Genomic DNA, 19,210 nt, shown 5'->3' on the forward strand with positions numbered 1-19,210 from the left:
CATGGGAATTGGTGGGGAGGGAATCTCTGCCTTCACTGCACAGCCTTCACTAAAATCTGATTTATAAGATTTGCCTCAAAGGGTGTTTCGAAAATTATTGGATGTTAACAGGTATTCTGTGGAAAAGCTCTTTTTGCCACATACGTTTGGAAAGCAGGGAGTTCATTCAACAGGTTCCTTTATGCAGGACTTCTCAGAACCTTTATTATGTTGATGTACACGGTGACTCCACTAGAGGGTGCATTATTATGTAGCATTTCTAATGCTTTGACCATGTCTAGTAGCAGATCAGCACATACTGATACACAAAATATTGACACTTGAAACAAAAACAAAAACAAAAACAAAAACCAACCATATAGGACTTGTTAAGACTTGAAACTGAGGATTGTACTTCAAAAAGCAGCATTTCCCATAATGTCCCCCAACTCTCCCTGCTCCTGCCATCTCTGGGCAGCATTTCTGTCCTCCCCAGGTGGACTTAACTTTGGAGCCAAGTTAGGTTTTAAAAAAGGTGATCGGGCACCTGGGTTAAAGCCAGTGGGTTAAAGCCTCTGTCTTCAGCTCAGGTCATGATCCCAGGGTCCTGGGATCGAGCCCCGCATCGGGCTCTCTGCTCAGCGGGGAGCCTGCCTACCCACCCCCCTGCCCCTGCGCCCACTGCCTGCCTTTCTGCCTACCTGTGATCTCTGTCAAATAAATAAATAAAATCTTTTAAAAAAAAGTGATCAAACTGGGAAAACCCCTTTTTTGGTGGAGGGCAGCAAAGCTCTAGAAAATAACAAGACTCATTTTGTGTGTATGTGGCTCAGAAGCTCTTGGGGCGATTTCCAAAGAGATTTACAGAAATATTTTGAGCAGGGGATATTTTGGAATAAATTTCTAATAATTTTCCAAAGTAACTGCTCTGAAGTACAAATCTCATCTGTAAAGAAAAAAATCCAGTATTTGTTTAAAAGTGAGCCTTCAGCCTTGGTAAGAACAGGGAGTACAAAACCACACCCCTCCTTACTTACTTGCTGGTAAGCCCAGGGGTTGGCACAAGATGGGCAATTCAGTCCTCAGATTGGTAGAAACAGTGTTGCATGAACAGAAATGAGTGGGTCTTTGAAGAGTCCCTGGGTCTAATACATTTTTGCTCATCTCTAAGAGAGAGGAGTAGAAATAAGACTGCAAAAATAGAACCATAGTAGAGACGGGGAGGAAAGGTGGTAAAGATAGAACAGAACTGTTTCCCATCCTTTATAAACTTGGAGAAAGTTACCTTCTGCCTACATGTGAGAACCTGTTTTTGTTTTTGGTTTTCTTCTTCTTTAACTCAGAAGTAGGCAAATTGGGCACTATCTTCTTTAAAAATTCTGTGGTGTCAGTTTCATGGTATCCCTTCCACAAGGAACCCCCCCCACCAGGTTGGTCACACTTTCAACCATTTGAAAGGTAACAAGAAGCTCTCATCTCCAACCTGCCAGTTGGCCTTAGGAGAAAAAAATGCCTCAACAAATTTACCTTGACCGAATATATGGTAGGGGAGGGGGGAGTGTGGATTGTGTTGACCTGTCCTACAGAACTGAAACAGAAAAACAGACATTTTTCAGAGCAGAGCAACAGCTGCGCTGAAATTGCTGGTCTTAGCAGCACACTCTCTGGAAAATCAAGAAGCGGTCCGATCTGAATACGCTATTGGTCCCTTGATCTCAAGAGATTATAAAGGGGAACTTTGTTAAGGTTCAGGAGGCGTGTCCTAACCGCCTGGCCACCTGGAGGACAGTCCTGGAGCCACGGAACCCGCCCCTCCCCCGCCCCAGGGTACCTCTCCCTGCGGCTGGCAGTTATGACAGTTGGGAAGTAGAAGGTGCAGAAGACAGAGAGCAGCTCCACACAAAGAAGAACTTTCTGATAACTGTCCCGACCCAAAATGAACTGGGCTGCCTTCGGAGAGCCTGAGTTCTTCATCCCAGGAGGCATTCAGATAGAGGCGAGATGCCCACTAAGCAGAAATATCACAGAATGGTATCAGGATAAGGGGGGCAGGGAGAGGGGAGGTTATGTGTGCTCATCTCCCTTCCCTGTGAAGCCTCTCCCCTAACTCAGAATGCTTTCTTGCCGGTATTATTTGAGGACTACCCTCAACCGTACCTCCGCGAGCAGCAATGAGTAATTTATGTGCTGTACAGCATTTCTGAAAGCGAGGTCCATGAATTTCTTCCACTAGCATTGCTGTGTGGCTATAGAAACCTACTCTAGACCTACTGAATTCAGAATCTTTGGGGAGTGGAGCCCAGGAGTCTATATGTTAATGTTTTGTAAGTGATTCTTATTAGTAGCTAAAGTTGGAGAATCCCTGGCTTAGTAGTTAAAGCACTTCAGAGGTTCAAATCCTGCCTCTACTCACTGGGGGATCTTGGGTGGGTTACTTCAATTCCCTGGGCCTTAGTTGCCTGGTCTGTAAAATGGGACTAATAGTTAATTCCAGATTTACGGGGGTTTTGCGAGATTAAATAAGGTGATATGTATAGAGTGCTTAGCACCACGTTAGCTGCTGGGATGAGCATCGTGTAATAGTAAATCGTGACAGCATCTCCAGCGACTGGGGATCATAGAGCTGGGAATATAAGGCAGGTGCTCTACCGAGCAGGCTGGTCAGTCTCAAACTGACGTGCGTCAGAATGACCCGAGGTGCTTGCCCCAGTGCTGATCCTTGCGTCCCACTACTCTGTTCTGAATCAGTAGGTCTGGGAAGGGCCTAGGCATCTGTATTTTTATTATGCTCCGTAAGTGACTCGGAGTTTGTAATCGCCTCCCGTGGTGTTCTCTGCTAGGGCAGCATAGTGCTTTTGTGGTCAGACAGACGGGTGTTCAAGAACCTCTTCTAGAAAGCTGGATGACCTAGGGCACGTGTCATAAGCCTCCTTCCCTCCTTTTGCTCATCTGTAGAAAGACTGTGCTAATAATCCCCATTTCCTAGTAGTAGTTTCCAAATTCCAAATGTAGGTAAAGCGGTTGGCAAAGTACTTAGCATGGGGCAAGCACTCACGAGTTTCTATAGCTAAAATCCAAACAAAATGTAGCTTCTGTCCCTTCCATCTTCATGGAAAATGTTGCTATTACTAAGCTCACTTGAGTTAATGAAAAGTTTCGGCCTTTTACATATCCAGTGCCAAGGGAGCCGCTGACTGTATCTTTTAAAAATCCAGTTAAGACTATCTTTATTGACTAAGGAAGATCTGGGCCAGTGAATCGGTGGCAGTGGTACAGTTAGGGGTTGCAAACACACCCTTCTTCCTGGGTCTTCGCTGAAAAGGACCCCCGAGTTCTGTTTCTCTGAGATCACACTGGCACAATACAAGAGACTAAATACCAATGGAAATTTTTTGCATCCTCCCCTTTCTGCTTTGCAAAGTATTTGACTTAACATTTTCTGTAGGAGGCAATTTGGGTTATTTTTACCTGCCTGATTGATGGCTGGCAACTTGGAACTTTGGTTTAATTCTAGATTTCTGAGATGTCAAGTCTCCCAGGAGAGTTAACTCTTCTAGCCCAGGGAGGGTGGGCCCAGCCATCCTTGGCCTTGGGGACCCCCTTTATGGAAGCTGCACTTGATAAAGTACATGTGGGTCTCTCTCCCTCTCCCTCTCCCTCCGCCCCCCTCCCCCTTCAACGCAGGTATCATTACTACGGCATTGCGGTGAAGGAAAGCTCCCAGTATTATGATGTGATGTATTCCAAGAAAGGAGCTGCCTGGGTGAGCGAGACGGGCAAGAAAGAAGTGAGCAAACAGACGGTGGCATATTCACCCCGGTCCAAACTTGGAACGCTGCTGCCAGAGTTTCCAAATGTCAAAGATCTAAATCTGCCAGCCAGCCTGCCTGAGGAGAAGGTGACCACATCTGAGGTGTCGCTGGGAGTGGGTGGCTTCCCTTCCTCTCTCTCACACACAACACACACAACCTCTCTCCCTCTCCGTGCAAAATGGTGAGTTTAAAAATACAAAGATAGAGGGGTGAGTGGGTGGCTCAGACTCTTGATTTTGGCTCAGGTCTTGATCTCAGGGTCATGGGATCGAGCCCCGCCTCGGGTTCTGCGGTGGGCGTGGAGCCTGCTTAGGATTCTCTCTCTCTCTCCCTCTCCCTCTGCACTATCGCCGCCCCCGCCCCAACTCACATGCTTACACTCTCCCTCTAAAAAAAATTTAAAACATATAAAGATAGAAATGGGCATAAAATATGGACCTTAGTTAATGATAATGTACCCGAATTTATTCATTAGTTGTAAGAAATGCACCACCCTAATGTAAGAGGCTAGCAATAGGACTAATGGGTGTGAGGCATATGGGAGCTCCCCATACTATTTTCAGAACTTGCCTCCAAATTCAGTAATCTCCTAAAATAAAAAGTTTATCTACCTATCTAACCTCCCTACCTCCCCATCTGTGATGCCACACTGTCTCATGTCACGAAGGAAGAACCCTTTTGGCTCTAGATTGTAGATTGGTTTTTTAATAGGATTGAGTTGGTGTCCCCATGTGCTGCAGAGGATGTGGTGAAATCATAGTCCCATAGACAAAGAAGACTTTATAGGGTACCATGAGTCAGATAGTTGGGGTCATAGGGCATTTGGAGAAAATGCCTGGAAATACCTCTCTCACCTGCATATCTTGACACAGCCCAGTGCACTAGCAAATGCTGAGCGTCTGCTGTCTACAGATCCCCCTGGGAGCTGGGACGCGCTGTAACTGAGGCATGAGTCCTGCTCCCAGGACTCTCATGGCTGAGGTGGGGAGATGGATGTCCGTGCACAAGCAGGCTAAGTTTACATAAAATGAATGCATGTCTGCATTCTGGAGCAAAATGAGGATCTGTAAATGCTTTAAATCTAAGAACTAGTAACTTTTTTCCCCTCAAAGTTGCTTTTTTTTTTTAAATCAATAAACTTCCTATATTGTAGCTTTAAAATTCTTGGATAAATAGATCTGGAGATCTTCTTCTACTGAGCAGATTCCAGGAAATTTCTGAATGTCTTTTTGTGATTTTTGGCAAACATCCTTAAAAGTACTCATTGGGTTTTAATTCTTCAGTATCTCAGCTGATGAGGAGAATCTAATAACGTCCTACTGAACTCTGTGGTGGTCTAGGTGCCGTGCAAAGTGCTAGATACACGAGTATGAATAATATGCCATTTAAATTTTCCCAGGGCCCATGGTCTCAGGTGTGGGGAACGGGAGAGAGAGAAAAGCCCACACTTTCCACTGGATCCCAGGGCAGATGCTCTGCCAGAGAGACATGTCCAGAAGCACAGAGGAGGGACCCCAGGGCCAGAAAGCAACACAAAGGAAAATCAGACTTACTTGGGTCTTACAGGATAAGTAGGTGTTAAGTGGATTTCATCCCCTCAACAGGGAATAAGTGACTTGAAAATTGAAATTCCAAGGGGAGACAGTGGTAATGTCTATTAATTATGCTTTATTGTTGACCCACCTTCTCCCCACAGGTCTCTACCTTTATTATGATGTACAGAACACACTGTCAGAGAATACTGGACACTGTAATACGAGCCAACTTTGATGAGGTAGGTCAGTCAAGGTTGAGCCACAGAATACTCTGTATTAAAATATCATAGTAGCAGGAGCTCCTGTTTTGAGAGCCCCTACCTGGTGCCAGGTCTTTGGAAACCCCTGTGGTGCGTCAGCTCCCATCATCTTGCCGGTGACTCCGGGAAGCAGGTGCTGTCCTTACCCCCATTTCACACATCTTCTGTGTGGACAGCAGGTGGCATGGCCCACTCCTTGATCTGACTCGTGCACTGTCACCTGCCCCACTGGCTTACGAGGAAGACGGTTTCGCAGGGTTACTGTTATCCCCGGTATTATAGGTTCAGAGAGACAGGAGGAAAGCTTTCCTATATTTTGGATTTAATTTTTTCCTGAGGCCCCATTTTCTTTTTATTTTAAAATAGTACAGTTAAGGGATGGAGAGTAGAAACAGGAGAGGATGAAGGACAAGTTACATAACCAGAGAGACCGTAAAATAAACCTTCTTGCCTAAAATGCCATCCAAGAAAGCCTTCCAGAGGGACAGCAAGAAGCCACACATTTCACCGCATAAACCTGAGGCCTTTCTGATTCCAGAAAATGCCTTGAGGCAAAAAAAAAAAAAAAAACCCACCCCCCCCCCCACACACACCCTCTGGCGTAGGTGGTGGACATTGAATTAGAGGACGATGCAGGCTCCAGTGGGGCTATAAAAACCAGGAGCTGTTGGTGGATGAGATCCGGAGACTCCCTGGTGTGGGTTTCAGGGCGGGGGAGCTGGGGTGCGCCCTTTGGGAGAGGGGAGGGTACAAAATGGCATGGAGCACAAAGTGCTCTCTCCCGCACATTCGTGTGCTTTTCTGCCCCCGTGGCTCACCGCAGTGAGCATTCACTGAGCGCTGCGCTTACTTGCGAAAGGTCACGGACTGTTCCCTCAGTAACCGGGGCGCAGGTGATCGCCTGCGAGCTGGCACTTGGCTCACGGGTCCAAAGGAGATAGCAGGGTGCTGGTAGAGAAGGACTCCTGTTCCTGCTCTTGACTTTCATTCATGAGATTGTTGAAATCTCCCAATTCGTTGAGCAGCCATTTAAGCGGGTTCTTTTAAAAAAGAAAGAAAAATCACTGCTTTCTTTCTTGTTGTGGTTTGGCTATTTATGTCTTACACCCCAAAGATCACTGAGATGAGAGCAAATAAAGGTTCATGCTCAGTTCAGACCACACTGGCTTCTGTAGCTAATAACCCCAAGTCTTAATACATTAGAAGTTTATTTCCCACTGGTGTCACGACCCAGCGTGGACGCTCACAGGGGGCAGGCTGGTTCCTGGGGGTAGTTGAGGGACCCCGGCTCCTTCCACCATGCAGCCACACCCTGCCCTAGAGCCTTGGCATCCTCATTGTTCAGCCTACAGATGGGGAGAAGGATTACAGGGAAGACATACGTTTCTTAACCTTGTCAGCCCGGAAATAAAAGGCATCATTTTTGCGCATGTTCCATTGGCAGAAGCTGGTCTCATGGCGCCACCGTGATGCCCTCACTGGGCAGCACTTCTCTCCCACAGAAGAGGAGCTCGGGGAGCTCTAGTGGCCAGCTGTCCCTCTCCACTACAAGTACTAGCCACAGGACTAGAGACAGTCTCCCCTTACATTCATATGTACTTTATTCATCTCAAAACTCACACTCATCCTCTCACTACACTTAATTCCATGCATTGATTCCAACACTTACTGGGCACTTAATGGGGCCGTGCTCCTGCTGTAGGTCTCAGGAATGGGGCAAGAAGTAAGACCCAGCCCAGAGGGGGGAAAACAGGCATGCACATCAGGAGTAGGATGTGGAGTATACAGTGAAGGCTGCGGAAACCTTGAGGGGGCTGAGTGCTCTTGTGGGGAAAGTCCCAGACTCGGAGCCCAGGCTCTGCCGTGAAGGCTGTTATTGTTTATCCTAGAAATAAAGGTAAAAATATCATCCCTGCTTTTTTAATGCAGAGCGTTCCTGGAAGGTGAAGATGAGACAATGCCTAGCAAAAACGCTTTGTAAACTATAGAAGGTCATATGAATGCTTGTTGGGTATGTCAACCAGAGAGTTATAAGACTGGCTCAAGGACACACATTCGGTTAGGGCCAAAGTCATGGCTGACTCTCTTGTCACCTGACACCTCCAGTCTAATATTCTTTCCATGCCCTTGGCAGGGATATTTGGCGGCTGTTTTTAAAATGGGTAATCAAAGTGTGGTTCATTCACCCAGCCACAAAAGCGTGAAGGGGGTTATTTTCCTTTTGATGGGCATGGCTTTCTCCCACAGCTGAGGAAAGTTATTGGTAAGTGGATGGTAGGTGCATGTGGTACACCTTGACCTTGCAGTTTGCTTCAGGTCTTCAAGATCTTTAAGGGTTGAGATTATAACTAATGCTGGTATCACATTCTTAAATTATCTTGTTGGCTAACTCACTGTTTGTCTCCTACCTTGAGGGCAGGGACCTTGTCTGTCTTGTTTGCTCCTGTATCCACGTTACCCATATTCTTAGGCTCTCGGTAAATATTTGTTGGGGAGATGAGAGCATGGATGGATGGGTGGAGGGATGTAAAAGTGCCACGGCCTTGTAGCCCAATCAGGCAAGTACAGAGAGCCCCAGTCTGCACAGAGGGGACTCCCTGCAAAGCCTTCTCCAAACTACGTTGCATAAAGAGCTGTCAAGTCCAGAGGTCTTGTGTTTGAGTCCAAATTCACCACTTACCAGCCTGTGACCTTGAGCAAGGTACTTAATCCCTCTGAGCCTCTATTTCTTTGGCCCTAAAATGGAGATGGTCATTTTATCTACATAAGAATTCATGGAAGTGTCTGATTTTGAAATCAGAGCATAAGAAATGATAGATATTTTGGTGGCTAATGTTTTGTTGAGATCCTTTCAACGCCGTAGCAACTAAGCACCCCTGACTCGAAGTTATCAGATGTGTTTCCAGAAGGTGCTAGTATATTCAGGATGAAGTAAAGAACAGATATGGAAAAGAAATAGAAAACCCACATAGGTATTCTTAAGGAAATCTTCTCCTGATGTTTCACTGAGCCAAGAAGGGAAGGGCTGGGAGTTCAGGGGACTGGAGTAGATAATCCAAAACCTCATGCTTTTCCATCCTTTGCCTCTGATGATGTCGCCTCTTAAAAGGAAGAAGGAAACCTCCTCCCTTTGGACTGATAACCTGTTTCTGTTTGTTAGATCCCTACACGCTACCAGGCATTTTGCCTCCGTGATCTTACTGGGTCCTGTACTGGGTAGACGTGATCTCTATTTTACAAAAGCCAACAGGTCTCCTCTTTAGGTATTTCTGCGTGAGCTCCAGACTCCGTTGACTTGATGTCCAACTTAATGTGGCCAAATCAGAGCTCTGACTTTCCACCTGAACTTGTTTTTCCCTTCTCAGAACCCACCCAATGGCTCAAACCACGAATCTTGATGCTTCTCCTCCCCTTACCCTTCATACCCAGCATCCTGGGAGGTCCCACCTGCTCCCCTTCCAGTGTAACACTGTGCCTGTCCATTTCACACCCAACTTCCAAGTCTAGGCTCTTGAGCTTTCCACTGTTCTCCCTTCTTCCTTTCCTCCTCACTCTGAAGAAAGAGTACCTTAGGATGGACTAAAATGTGGAGGGTAAAAAGGGAGGTTAAAACTGACCCAACATCTCCAAAGCCTGCTCAGGAGACTGAGGACTGATCAGGGCTCCCTGTGCAAGCTGAGCAGGATTAAAACAGATGCCTGCTAAAGACTGATTTCCCACAGATTTGTTTTAACTACACAGCCACTGATCTTTTCCAGAATTTCGGCTAGAAATTGACTGCTCACATATTAAAAAAAAAAAAAAAAAAAAAGCAGTAGGGCTGCATGCAAGGAGAGCTAAGAAAGACAGATGAATTCAGAATTTACCAAATCATAGGAATCAACTGGGCAGAGGTTTCTAGGCGGTTTTAGAAGGGCAGGCAGGGAGGTCTAGGACCCCGGGAACCCTGATGCCTAGGGACAAGCTGGCCTCAGGGAACAGTGGAGGGTCCTCTAGAAAGAAAGCACCTTAGCCAAGAGCCCTGGCCATCTCTAGGCTCAAGCCAAACAGCAGTCAGCCACCGGCCATCCCAGTGCCAGAGCAAGAGCCTTGACAGGTGAGCAGAGCTGCGGTGGGCATCCTGGCTGGGTGACACTCAGAAGCTTAGGCAAGGTATCACAAAGCTCAGGGGAGCCCGTGGATTTCTTGGGGCCAGTAGTGGCTGTGTCTGCGTGATGTAATCACCACTGCCACTAACCTTTAGTAAGCATCTACCATGTGCCAAGCATTAACATAGGTACTTACAGGAATCTTTACCAAAACCTATGCTGTAAGTGCTACCTTTACTGCCCTTTCACAGGTGAGGAAGCTTACCTGTCTCTAAGCTGAGAGACAGTACACCCCTGGTTGGTAGTGGGGCCTGGGCTGGAACTCTGGAAGATAGTCTTCACTCATCTGCATTTTCTCTTTTAAGTTCTAGTCTGCCTGAATACTCTGCAGTATTGTCACTGTTATGGAGTAAGGGGGACTGACTTAAGTGTCAAAGTTTACAAACCTGAACTTCATTCACCACAGTGATCATGGTTTTGCTCAATACCATGGGCCCCCTACAAAGTCCGGGGGAGGGGCGTGCTTTCTCCCCATGCCTTATCCCATTAGCCTCCCACCCAGGCCAGGCCATCGGTGTCAGAGAAGTCTGTCCACAGGAGGCTAAACTCAGGTCACCAGGCTGGAGTCAGAGGTAGCCTGGTCAGAGGAAGGCGAGACCCTACACCTGAGAGGGGCCTGAAGGACACTACAGGTCATGAGGACAGGGGTCATGAGGACAGGGGTAGAAAGCTGGGGAGCAGGCAGCAGTCCAAGAAGAGCTGTGGGTATCAGGAATGGGGTAGAAGAGCTTTTACCATGAGAAGAACAAACTAGCCATGAGACTGATCTGTGGAATGATCTGTGGACAGACATGGGCTCCGTCTCATCCATTCCCTGACATGCTGTCTGGATTTGGACAAATAAGTTAATGTCTCTGCAAAGTGGGAGCAAGGATTCTCAGCTGTAGTAATACAAGTATTCAGTGAGAGAACCCATGCAAAGTGCCCGGCCTGTCGTAGTGACTTGATAAATAAAACAGATGCCCACAGTAATCCCATCTCCAAACTATGAGACGGGGTGGGGAGGGGGAAGGTACCAAATTATCTTTTGCGTTGGATCAGGGTTGATTTAGGGAGCCAGGAATGTGGGTAATGCTACATGTGGGGGTTTGAGAGAACCCATCTGTGGGGAAAAGAAGGACACATAGTCCAGGAACCAAGTGGAGCCTATGAGAATTCACAAAAATTCAGTCATTTGTTCCCTGTCTTCAAGATGAGACACTCCTCAGTGTTAGCTAAACTCTAGGTATTTTTTTAAAATTCTAAGTATTTTAATGGTATTATGTACATTAGTTAACCATCTCCGCTGTTTCCCTTCACTTCCCTTACCTTGTCCTGTACCCCGGGCCCCGACCCCGCTGTCTCCTTGACCTCTGGCTCACATGGGAGAAGAAGGAGGTGTAGAGGCCACTGAAGAGTTGTCTGCCTTAGACATGTGCTCTGCCACTTCCTCAGCAATGGCACAGCTAGAGCTCCTGCCATGATGTTGATAACGTTCTCTCCAGTGCCGCTTGTATTTCTTTTCTGTGCTAGTGGTTGGGGTGGGAGTGCCCACATGGTTCACCGCCCACATACTACCATCTAGTATCCCATAGTGGCCACAGCCAGCCAGGGCTCTTTGGAGAGATGGAGGAATTTGGATAGGAAGAGGTCTTTGGATAGGAAGAGTCTTTTTCTTCCGGTTTGGGTACACACATTTCAAGATCCATTTCAGATACATTCCTTTTACCAGCACCTCACACATCATTCCCTTTTTTTTTGAGAACACCCAAGGGCCCCAATAGGCCCAAAGAATAGTGAGCACTGGTGCTCTGTTTGTTAAGAGCACCTTCCCTTCCTTAATCTTTCCCTGGACCTCGGTGAGCATGAAGGAGGGGATGGGTTACCGTGCTACTCCTCTCTGGCAGGACAGACTTGACCTCAGGCGGGAGGCCAGGTAGTTCTGCAGCCGGAAGCATGCAAAGATGGGCAGGGGGAGGATGGGGCTGGGGAATGGGGCCACCCCTGCACAGCAGGGGGAGCAGACGACCCCACTGCAGGCTGGTGGAACCCCCGGCTTTGGTGGAAGAGCCTCGTAACCTCATGGTTCTCCTTTCTGTGGGTTGATACAGGTTCAAAGTTTCCTTCTGCACTTTTGGCAAGGAATGCCCCCCCACATGCTGCCTGTGCTGGGCTCCTCCACGGTGGTGAACATCGTCGGCGTGTGTGACTCCATCCTCTACAAAGCGATCTCGGGGGTGCTGATGCCCACCGTGCTGCAGGCGTTACCTGACAGGTGGGCATGCTTCTTCTTGTGACCCATCCTTAGTTCGTGCTGTTCCTGCCTCTCTCTCACTGAACGTAATCGTGTACTGTCTGGTGCTCTCCCTTGTAAAGACCACAGACATTGGGCTTTTAAAAATTCAATTTGATTTACAGTTTTTAATATAAATAAAAATTTGAACATTTTGAACCATTTGTGTGGTTCAAAATTCAAAAGGTATAATGCGGAAATGGTGAAAAGTCTTTCCCTACCAACTCCTGCTCCCTAGGTACCCCACACTTCTCCATAAAGCATCAAATTGAGTCATTTTCTTGGCGCAGGGTGAGGTTCAGGGGGATCCATCCAGATCTACTGGGCACATAACCGATGCATATATCATACTCTTTTTTTCTTTCCCACTGAAACGGTGATATACTCTATTATACTATTCTGCACTTTGCTTTAAAAAAAAAAAATCATGGAGCTTATGCTGGGGCTTCCTTGCGCCTCCAGATCACTCCCCACCATGCCCCACACTGCTCCCTTCCCCGGGGGCTGGACCAAATGGAGTACCTCACAAGGCTCCCTTTCCCTATCTTCAAGGGAAGATAGTATCCAGGAGGGAGGGAGAAGAGGGAGGTCAGGAGACGGACTCGTCTCTCTCCCTGGGAGGTCACCTCAGGCTGGCCATGGTCATCCACACGCCCCCACTGCCATACCACCAGATTCAAATTCTCCTGGAGTACCTGTGCTTAGGTTGGAAGCTTGTCCTTTGGACATGGGATGGGTGAGAGCCTGCTGCCCTTAACCCCCACACCACAGCAGTCTCCGTCATGGGCTCCTTTGTGCCTGTGGACACCTTCATGACTTGTCCCTGGTAAATAAACTCTCCTATTTTGAGTGGCCTCTATTTCCTATTAGGACTGTTAGGAAAACATTTCACATCAGTCTGTGAAAAGATCTTATTCTTTTTTTGTGCCTGCATACTGCTCCCACTGGACTGGATGTAGTCAGTTGTCTTCATGTTTCCAGCCTTGTTTTACTACAAATAATGCTGTGATGGATGCTGTATATTCTTTTTCAGGGGGCAGGGTGCATTAGCTTTCCCAGGGCTGCAGCAACTAAGTAGCACAAACTGGGTGGCTTAAAACAACAGACATGACTTCCCTCACGGTTTTGGAGGCCAGGATTTTGGAATCAAGGTGTTGGCAGCGTTGGTTCCTTCCAGAGACGTACTCTGTGCCTGTCTCCCAGCCTCTCATGGTGGCTGGAGTCCTTGGTGTTCAGTGGCTTGTAGATGCTTCCCTCCAGTCTCTGCTTCTGTCTTCACATTGACTCCCGCTCCATGTGTCTCTCTCTGTCGCATAAAGACACTTGTCATCGGATTTAAGGCCTACCCAGCTAATCCGAGATCTCATCTCAAGACCTTTAATTTAATCACACTGCAAATAAGGTCACCTTCACACATTCCAGGTGGACATAATGGGGAGTGGGGAGGGGGTACCACTTATCCCACTAGATGACATGCGTGTGCAAAATAAGTTCCTATAGGGCTGAATTTCTGGTTCGAAGGATGTATGATTTAAACTTTTCTCAGTGAAGTTTTGATGGGCATTTCTTTTATTATGAGTGAAGTTGAGTGTCTGTTCATATCTTTAAGAGTAACTTCTGTTTTCTTTCCTGTGACCGCTCAGTTCTTATCTTCTGATCATTTTTCTATTTGGTGGTTGATGGTTTTCTCATTGATTTATAGGAGCTTTTTATTTTTTTAAAGATATTATCTATTTGTTTGAGAGAGAGAGAGAAAGCAAGAGAGATCATGAGCAGGGGGGAAAGGGAGAAACAGGCTCCCCACCAAGCAGGGAGCCCCGACGTGGGGCTCCATCTCAGGACCCTGGGACCATGACTTGAGCCAAAGGTAGACGCTTAACTGACTGAGCCACCCAGGAATTCCCAGGAGCTGTTTATTTATTAGGTATAATAACCATTTATCTGTGCTAAGAGTTGCAAATAGTTTCTCATTTTGTTGTCGTTGTTTTGTCTTTGCCGCCCAGAAATAGATTTATGTAGTTGAATTTATCAGTCCTTGCTTTATGGCTTTTGGATTCGGTATCATAGCTTTAAAAAGTCCTCCCCATTCCAATGATTAAGTAATTTTCCCATGGTTTATCACACTAACTTTATGGTTTCATTCTGTACTTTTGAATTTTTGTTCAATCTGGAATACATCCCGGGGTAAGCTGAGAAGTATGGCTTTGTTTTCTCCTCAGCAGCTCTCCTGTTCTCCCAGCACAGTATGCCAATTATTCCATCTTTCCTTTGGAGTGGAGATGCCCTTTTTTTTATATAGTAAATTTTATATGTATTTGGGGTTGTTTCTGGACCTCCTACCCTATGCCATTGATACTTCTCTGCATTCATGTTCCACGGTCACTCTGCTTTAAGTTTTGTGCTTTTATTTATTTATTTATTTATTTGCAAGAGAGAGAGAGAGAGAGTACACACAAGCAGGCAGAGAGGCAGGTAGGCAGAGGCAGCAAGAGAAGCAGGCACCCCGCCGAGCAAGGAGCCCGATGTGGGACTTGATCCCAGGACCCTGGGGTCATGACCTGAGCCGAACCCACTGAACCACCCAGGCGTCCCAAGTTTGTGCTTTTAAACATATTTAATATGTAGTAGGACAAGCTCCTCATACTTACTTTCCTTTTTTAATAATTTTCCAATTATCATCACTTATATTTCCATATGAACTACCTTGTCATCAGTTTGCCTATTTCGATAGATCATAGATCACACTTACACATGTATTCTTATTGGGATTACATTATATTTAGAGACAAATTTAGGGAAAATTATGTATTTATGATACTGAGAATTCCTAACAACATGGTTTGCCTTGACATTTATTCTGATCTTCATTTTGTGACTGTAGGAATACTGTAAATGTTTTTCTTTCTTTTTTTTCTTTAAAGATTTTATTTTTTTGACAGACAGAGATGACAAGTAGGCAGAGAGAGAGATGGGGAAGCAGGCTCCCTACTGAGCAGAGAGCCTGATGTGGGGCTGGATCCCAGGACCCTGGGATCATGACCTGAGCCGAAGGTAGAGGCTTTAACCCACTGAGCCACCCAGGCACCCCTGTAAATGTTTTTCATATAAATCTTACACATTTAAAAAATTTATTCTTAGATGTTTATCTATTTGTTGCTATTGTGAGTGCAGTCTTCTCCTCTACAGCTCTTGACAGTTGGTGGTTTATGTCTATGAAAGCTATTGATGCCTGTGTGTTATATTTGGAGCTGGCTATGCCAAGCTTATCTTGTTGTTGTATTTCTTTTTTCAGGTTCTTACATTTTCCATGTTTAGAATCTTGTTATCTATAAATACAAATAGTTTTACTGTTGTTTTTCTAATTTTTATACCTCTCATTTATTTCTCTTACCTAATTACATTGGCTTATGCTTCAAGAACATGTTGAAGTTCTTGACTTTAATGAAAATGCATCTAGTGTTTCTCCATTAAACATTGTGCCGGCTTTTGAATTAAGATTGATATACTTTATCATGTTAAGGAATGTCTGTATTTTCTTAATTAAGTGTTTTGTGAAGGATGTTGTTGAGTATTATCCAGTGGTTTTCATCATCTATGGAAATTATTATATTATCTGTCTCCTAATACTGAACCATTCTTGCATTCTTAGAATAAACCCCACTTGCTCATAGTATATTTTCTTTAATGTGCTACAGGATTTTATTTGTTAATGTTTTATTTGGAGGTTCTGCATCAAAGCCATAAAGTGAGATTGGTCTGCAATTTTCTTTTTGTGTTTAATCATCATTAGTTGTTGGTATCAATGTTATTCTTGCTTCATAAAAGAAATCTGGAAGCTCCGCCCACCCCCATTCTTCCCTGTGCTCTGACACACTTTAAATAGCATTAAAATTATTTGCTCTTGAAGTCTATGTAGAATTAATTCCCCTTTGAAGGCATCTGGATGTGGTGTTTTGTGGGAGTAAGTCTTTGAAATTGTTCTTATTTCTTTTTCCATAGTAATTGGTTAGTTTAGATTTTCTGCTTCTCTGAGGTAAGTTTTGGTAAATTACATAATATCCACTTCTAGATCTTTAAATGTATTTGCTGAGGGTTGAGCATAGTGGATTTGTAGTCTCATTGAGTTTCCTCTGTGTCTCAATATTTCTGCTTTCATACATTTCAGTTGGTGTACTTGGGCTTTCTGCTGCTTCTCTGTGATTAAGTTACCGGTTTCATTTTTTCAAGGCCCATGCTCTTGGATATATTTATTGGTGCCATTACTCTTTCTCTTTTCTAATACAGCAAATTATTTGACTCATCCCTTTGACTTTCCTAAGTTTACTCTGTTCTTCATTTATTCAACAAATACTTTATTGAGTGCCCACTACATAGTTTGTTGTTTCATCAGTGACCCAAACCAACTGACCAAAAAAATAGACGCTTGATTTACTTACTTTCTTTCATCCTTGTTTAACAACATAAATATTTCAGACTTGAGTTTTTCTTTGAGCACTATTTGCGCAGCATCCCATAGATTTTGATATGTAATATTTTAACATTGTTATTTCCTAGATATTTTACAACTTTGGTTTGGAGTTCCTCTTTGCTCTAAAAATTTTTTAAGAGTCCTTAAAAACTTAAAGTTGTTAGGAGCTATTATTTTCTGGCTATGTTATTCATTTTGCTTTTATTGCCTTGTGATTAATGACTGTTTTCTGAACTGTTTTTTCTTTTGATATTTTATGTGTTTTCTAATACATGGTCAATATTGTGACACTTGGGAAAATGAAGCACTGTCTGTCTTCAAAGTACAGACTTCGACAGATCTGTATCTGGGTCAACATCATTGTTATTTATTCTGTTGTCTTAGTACTTGTCCACTTGGACGGTTATGGACCAAGACAGGTAAATAGGTTTCAGACTTATTACTAATATGTGCTTAACTATATCACCTTGAATCTCCCTTAATTTTTGTTTTTGAATGTTGATGTTATGTTGCATGATGTTTTGATATCTCTAGTTGCCTTATCTTCAGTGTAATACCTTCATTATGAATTGCAACATCTTCATTGTAAATTGTGCTCCTAGCATTATTTTTTTGGTACACTTAAAATTATAAAATCTAATTCAAAATTTTTTGGCCCAGAATTTAGGTTGTCTGATATTAAGATCATGACCTCTATGTTCTTTTTGTTTTCATTTGTTTGAATACCTGAATACCCTGCCCATCTTTTTATTTGTGACCTTTATAACTTACTTACACGGAACCATTTAGAATTTGTTTTATGGTTCAATTGACCTTTTCTCTTGCTAGGTAAGTCTAGCACAATTACATTTCTTGACACAACAGATACTTTTGATCTTAGTTCTATCATTTCATTTTATATTATTACATATATGTTTATAGCTTTTTATTTTATTTTATTTTAAAAATTCAGGCTTATTGAAGTATACTTTATATATATCAACATTAGCATTTTTAGTGTATACAGTTGACCCTTGAATAACACAGGTATTGGGGGTGCCAAACCCCTGTGCAGTTGAAGATTTGTGTATAACTTTCAACTCCCCCAAAACTTAACGACTGATAGCCGACTGTTGACCACAAGTCTTACCAATAACATAAACTTACCAAAACATAAACCAATAACATAAAAACACAGATTTTGTATGTTACATGTATTATATACTGCATTCTTACAATAGAGTAAGCCAGAGAAAAGAAAATGCTGTTAAGAAAATCATGAGGGGGGCTCCTGGGTGGCTCAGTGGGTTAAAGCCTCTGCCTTCGGCTCAGGTCATAATCTCAGGGTGCTGGGATCGAGCCCCACATAGGGCTCTCTGCTCAGCAGGGAGCCTGCTTCCTCCTCTCTGCTGTCTCTCTGCTACCTGTGATCTCTGTCTGTCGAATAAATAAATAAAATCTTTAAAAAAAAATCATGAGGAAGAAAAAATAAATTTACAGTGCAGTATTTATTGAAAAACAATTCCCGTGTAAGTGTGCTCACACAGTTCACACCCATGTTGTTCAAGTATCGACTGTACAATCAAGATGTAGTTTCACCACTTTAAAAATGTTCTCATGCCCCTCTTCCTCCCACTGCCAGCCCCTTATCGTTCGGGGTTTGCATGGCATATCCTTTTCCACCCTGTTACCCTGTATCTTCATAAAAAGTAGATTTCATGTAGCCAATATAGTAAGCTCTTGATTTTTTATTCAATCTGACAATTTCTACTTCTAGTTGCTATGTCTAGACCTATGCATTTAATATTAATGATACAGTTCATTACAAAATTCCCTCTAACTAGTTATTTTCTTTTTTTTTTTAAGATTTTATTTATCTGAGAACAAGCGAGTGAGTGAGCATGAGCAGGGGGAGGGGCAGCGGTAAAGGGAGAAGCAGACCCCACTGAGCCGGGAGCCCAACGTGGGCCTCGATCTTAGGACTCCAGGGTCATGACCTGAACCAAAGCAGATGCTTAACTGACTGAGCCATCTGGGTACCCCTCTTTTCTTTCTTTCTTTTTTTTTTTTTTAAAGATTTGTTTATTTATTTTGAGAGAGAGAGAGAGAGCACAAGTACATGGGGGGAAGGTGTACAGAGAGAGAATTTTCTTTTCTTTTTGTTTTTTTTTAAGATTGTATTCATTTATTTGACAGAGAGAGAGTACAAGGAGGAAGAGTAGCAGGCTACAGAGGAGAAACAGGCTTCCCGCTGAGCTGGGAGCCCAACGTGGGGCTTGATCCCAGGACCCTGAAATCATGACCTGAGCCAAAGATAGACACTTAACCAACAGAGTCACCCAGGCAATTCAGAGGGAGGGAATTTTCCAGCAGACTCCCCACTGAGCACAGAGCCCCACATGGGGCCCGATCTCACAACCCATGAGATCGTGATCCAAGCCAAAACCAAGAGCCGGACTTTCAAACAACTGAGCCACCCAGGAGTCCCCTATTATTTTCTATTACTTCCTTCTGTTTTTATCCATTTTTCCTCTCTTTGTGCCTAGTTTTAGATTAAATTTTTGTATCACTCTATTTTATCTCCATAATCAGACTGTTCTTTATACGTGTTACAAAAAAATTTTTAGTGGTTGCCTTACTTGCAACCTACCTTCAGATGATATCGTGTTGCTTCCCACGTTGTGTAGGGACCTCACAACAGTCTACCCCCAATTCATCCTCTCATTTTTTATGTTGCTGCTGTCACACATTTTGGAT

General features: G+C 44.2%; 1 protein-coding gene across 6 annotated transcripts in view; it reads left to right on the forward strand.

Moving 5' to 3' along the window:
- The window catches only part of RFX4 (regulatory factor X4), a 160,928-nt gene that overhangs the window by 82,518 nt on the left and 59,200 nt on the right, over nucleotides 1–19,210 (forward strand). For 5 of the 6 annotated variants that reach the window (XM_032836706.1, XM_032836707.1, XM_032836709.1 and 2 more), the window contains 3 exons: nucleotides 3,664–3,877; nucleotides 5,488–5,565; nucleotides 11,825–11,988. In XM_032836706.1, coding sequence (XP_032692597.1) covers nucleotides 3,664–3,877; nucleotides 5,488–5,565; nucleotides 11,825–11,988 — 456 coding nt within the window. Of the gene's footprint in view, nucleotides 1–1,861; nucleotides 2,011–3,663; nucleotides 3,878–5,487; nucleotides 5,566–11,824; nucleotides 11,989–19,210 lie in introns of those variants that run through there. The other variant, XM_032836708.1, reaches the window with a different exon arrangement.

Source organism: Lontra canadensis, unplaced genomic scaffold, assembly GCF_010015895.1.
Source record: "Lontra canadensis isolate GAN:19392208 unplaced genomic scaffold, GSC_riverotter_1.0 scaffold93, whole genome shotgun sequence".
Lineage (NCBI taxonomy): Eukaryota > Metazoa > Chordata > Mammalia > Carnivora > Mustelidae > Lontra > Lontra canadensis.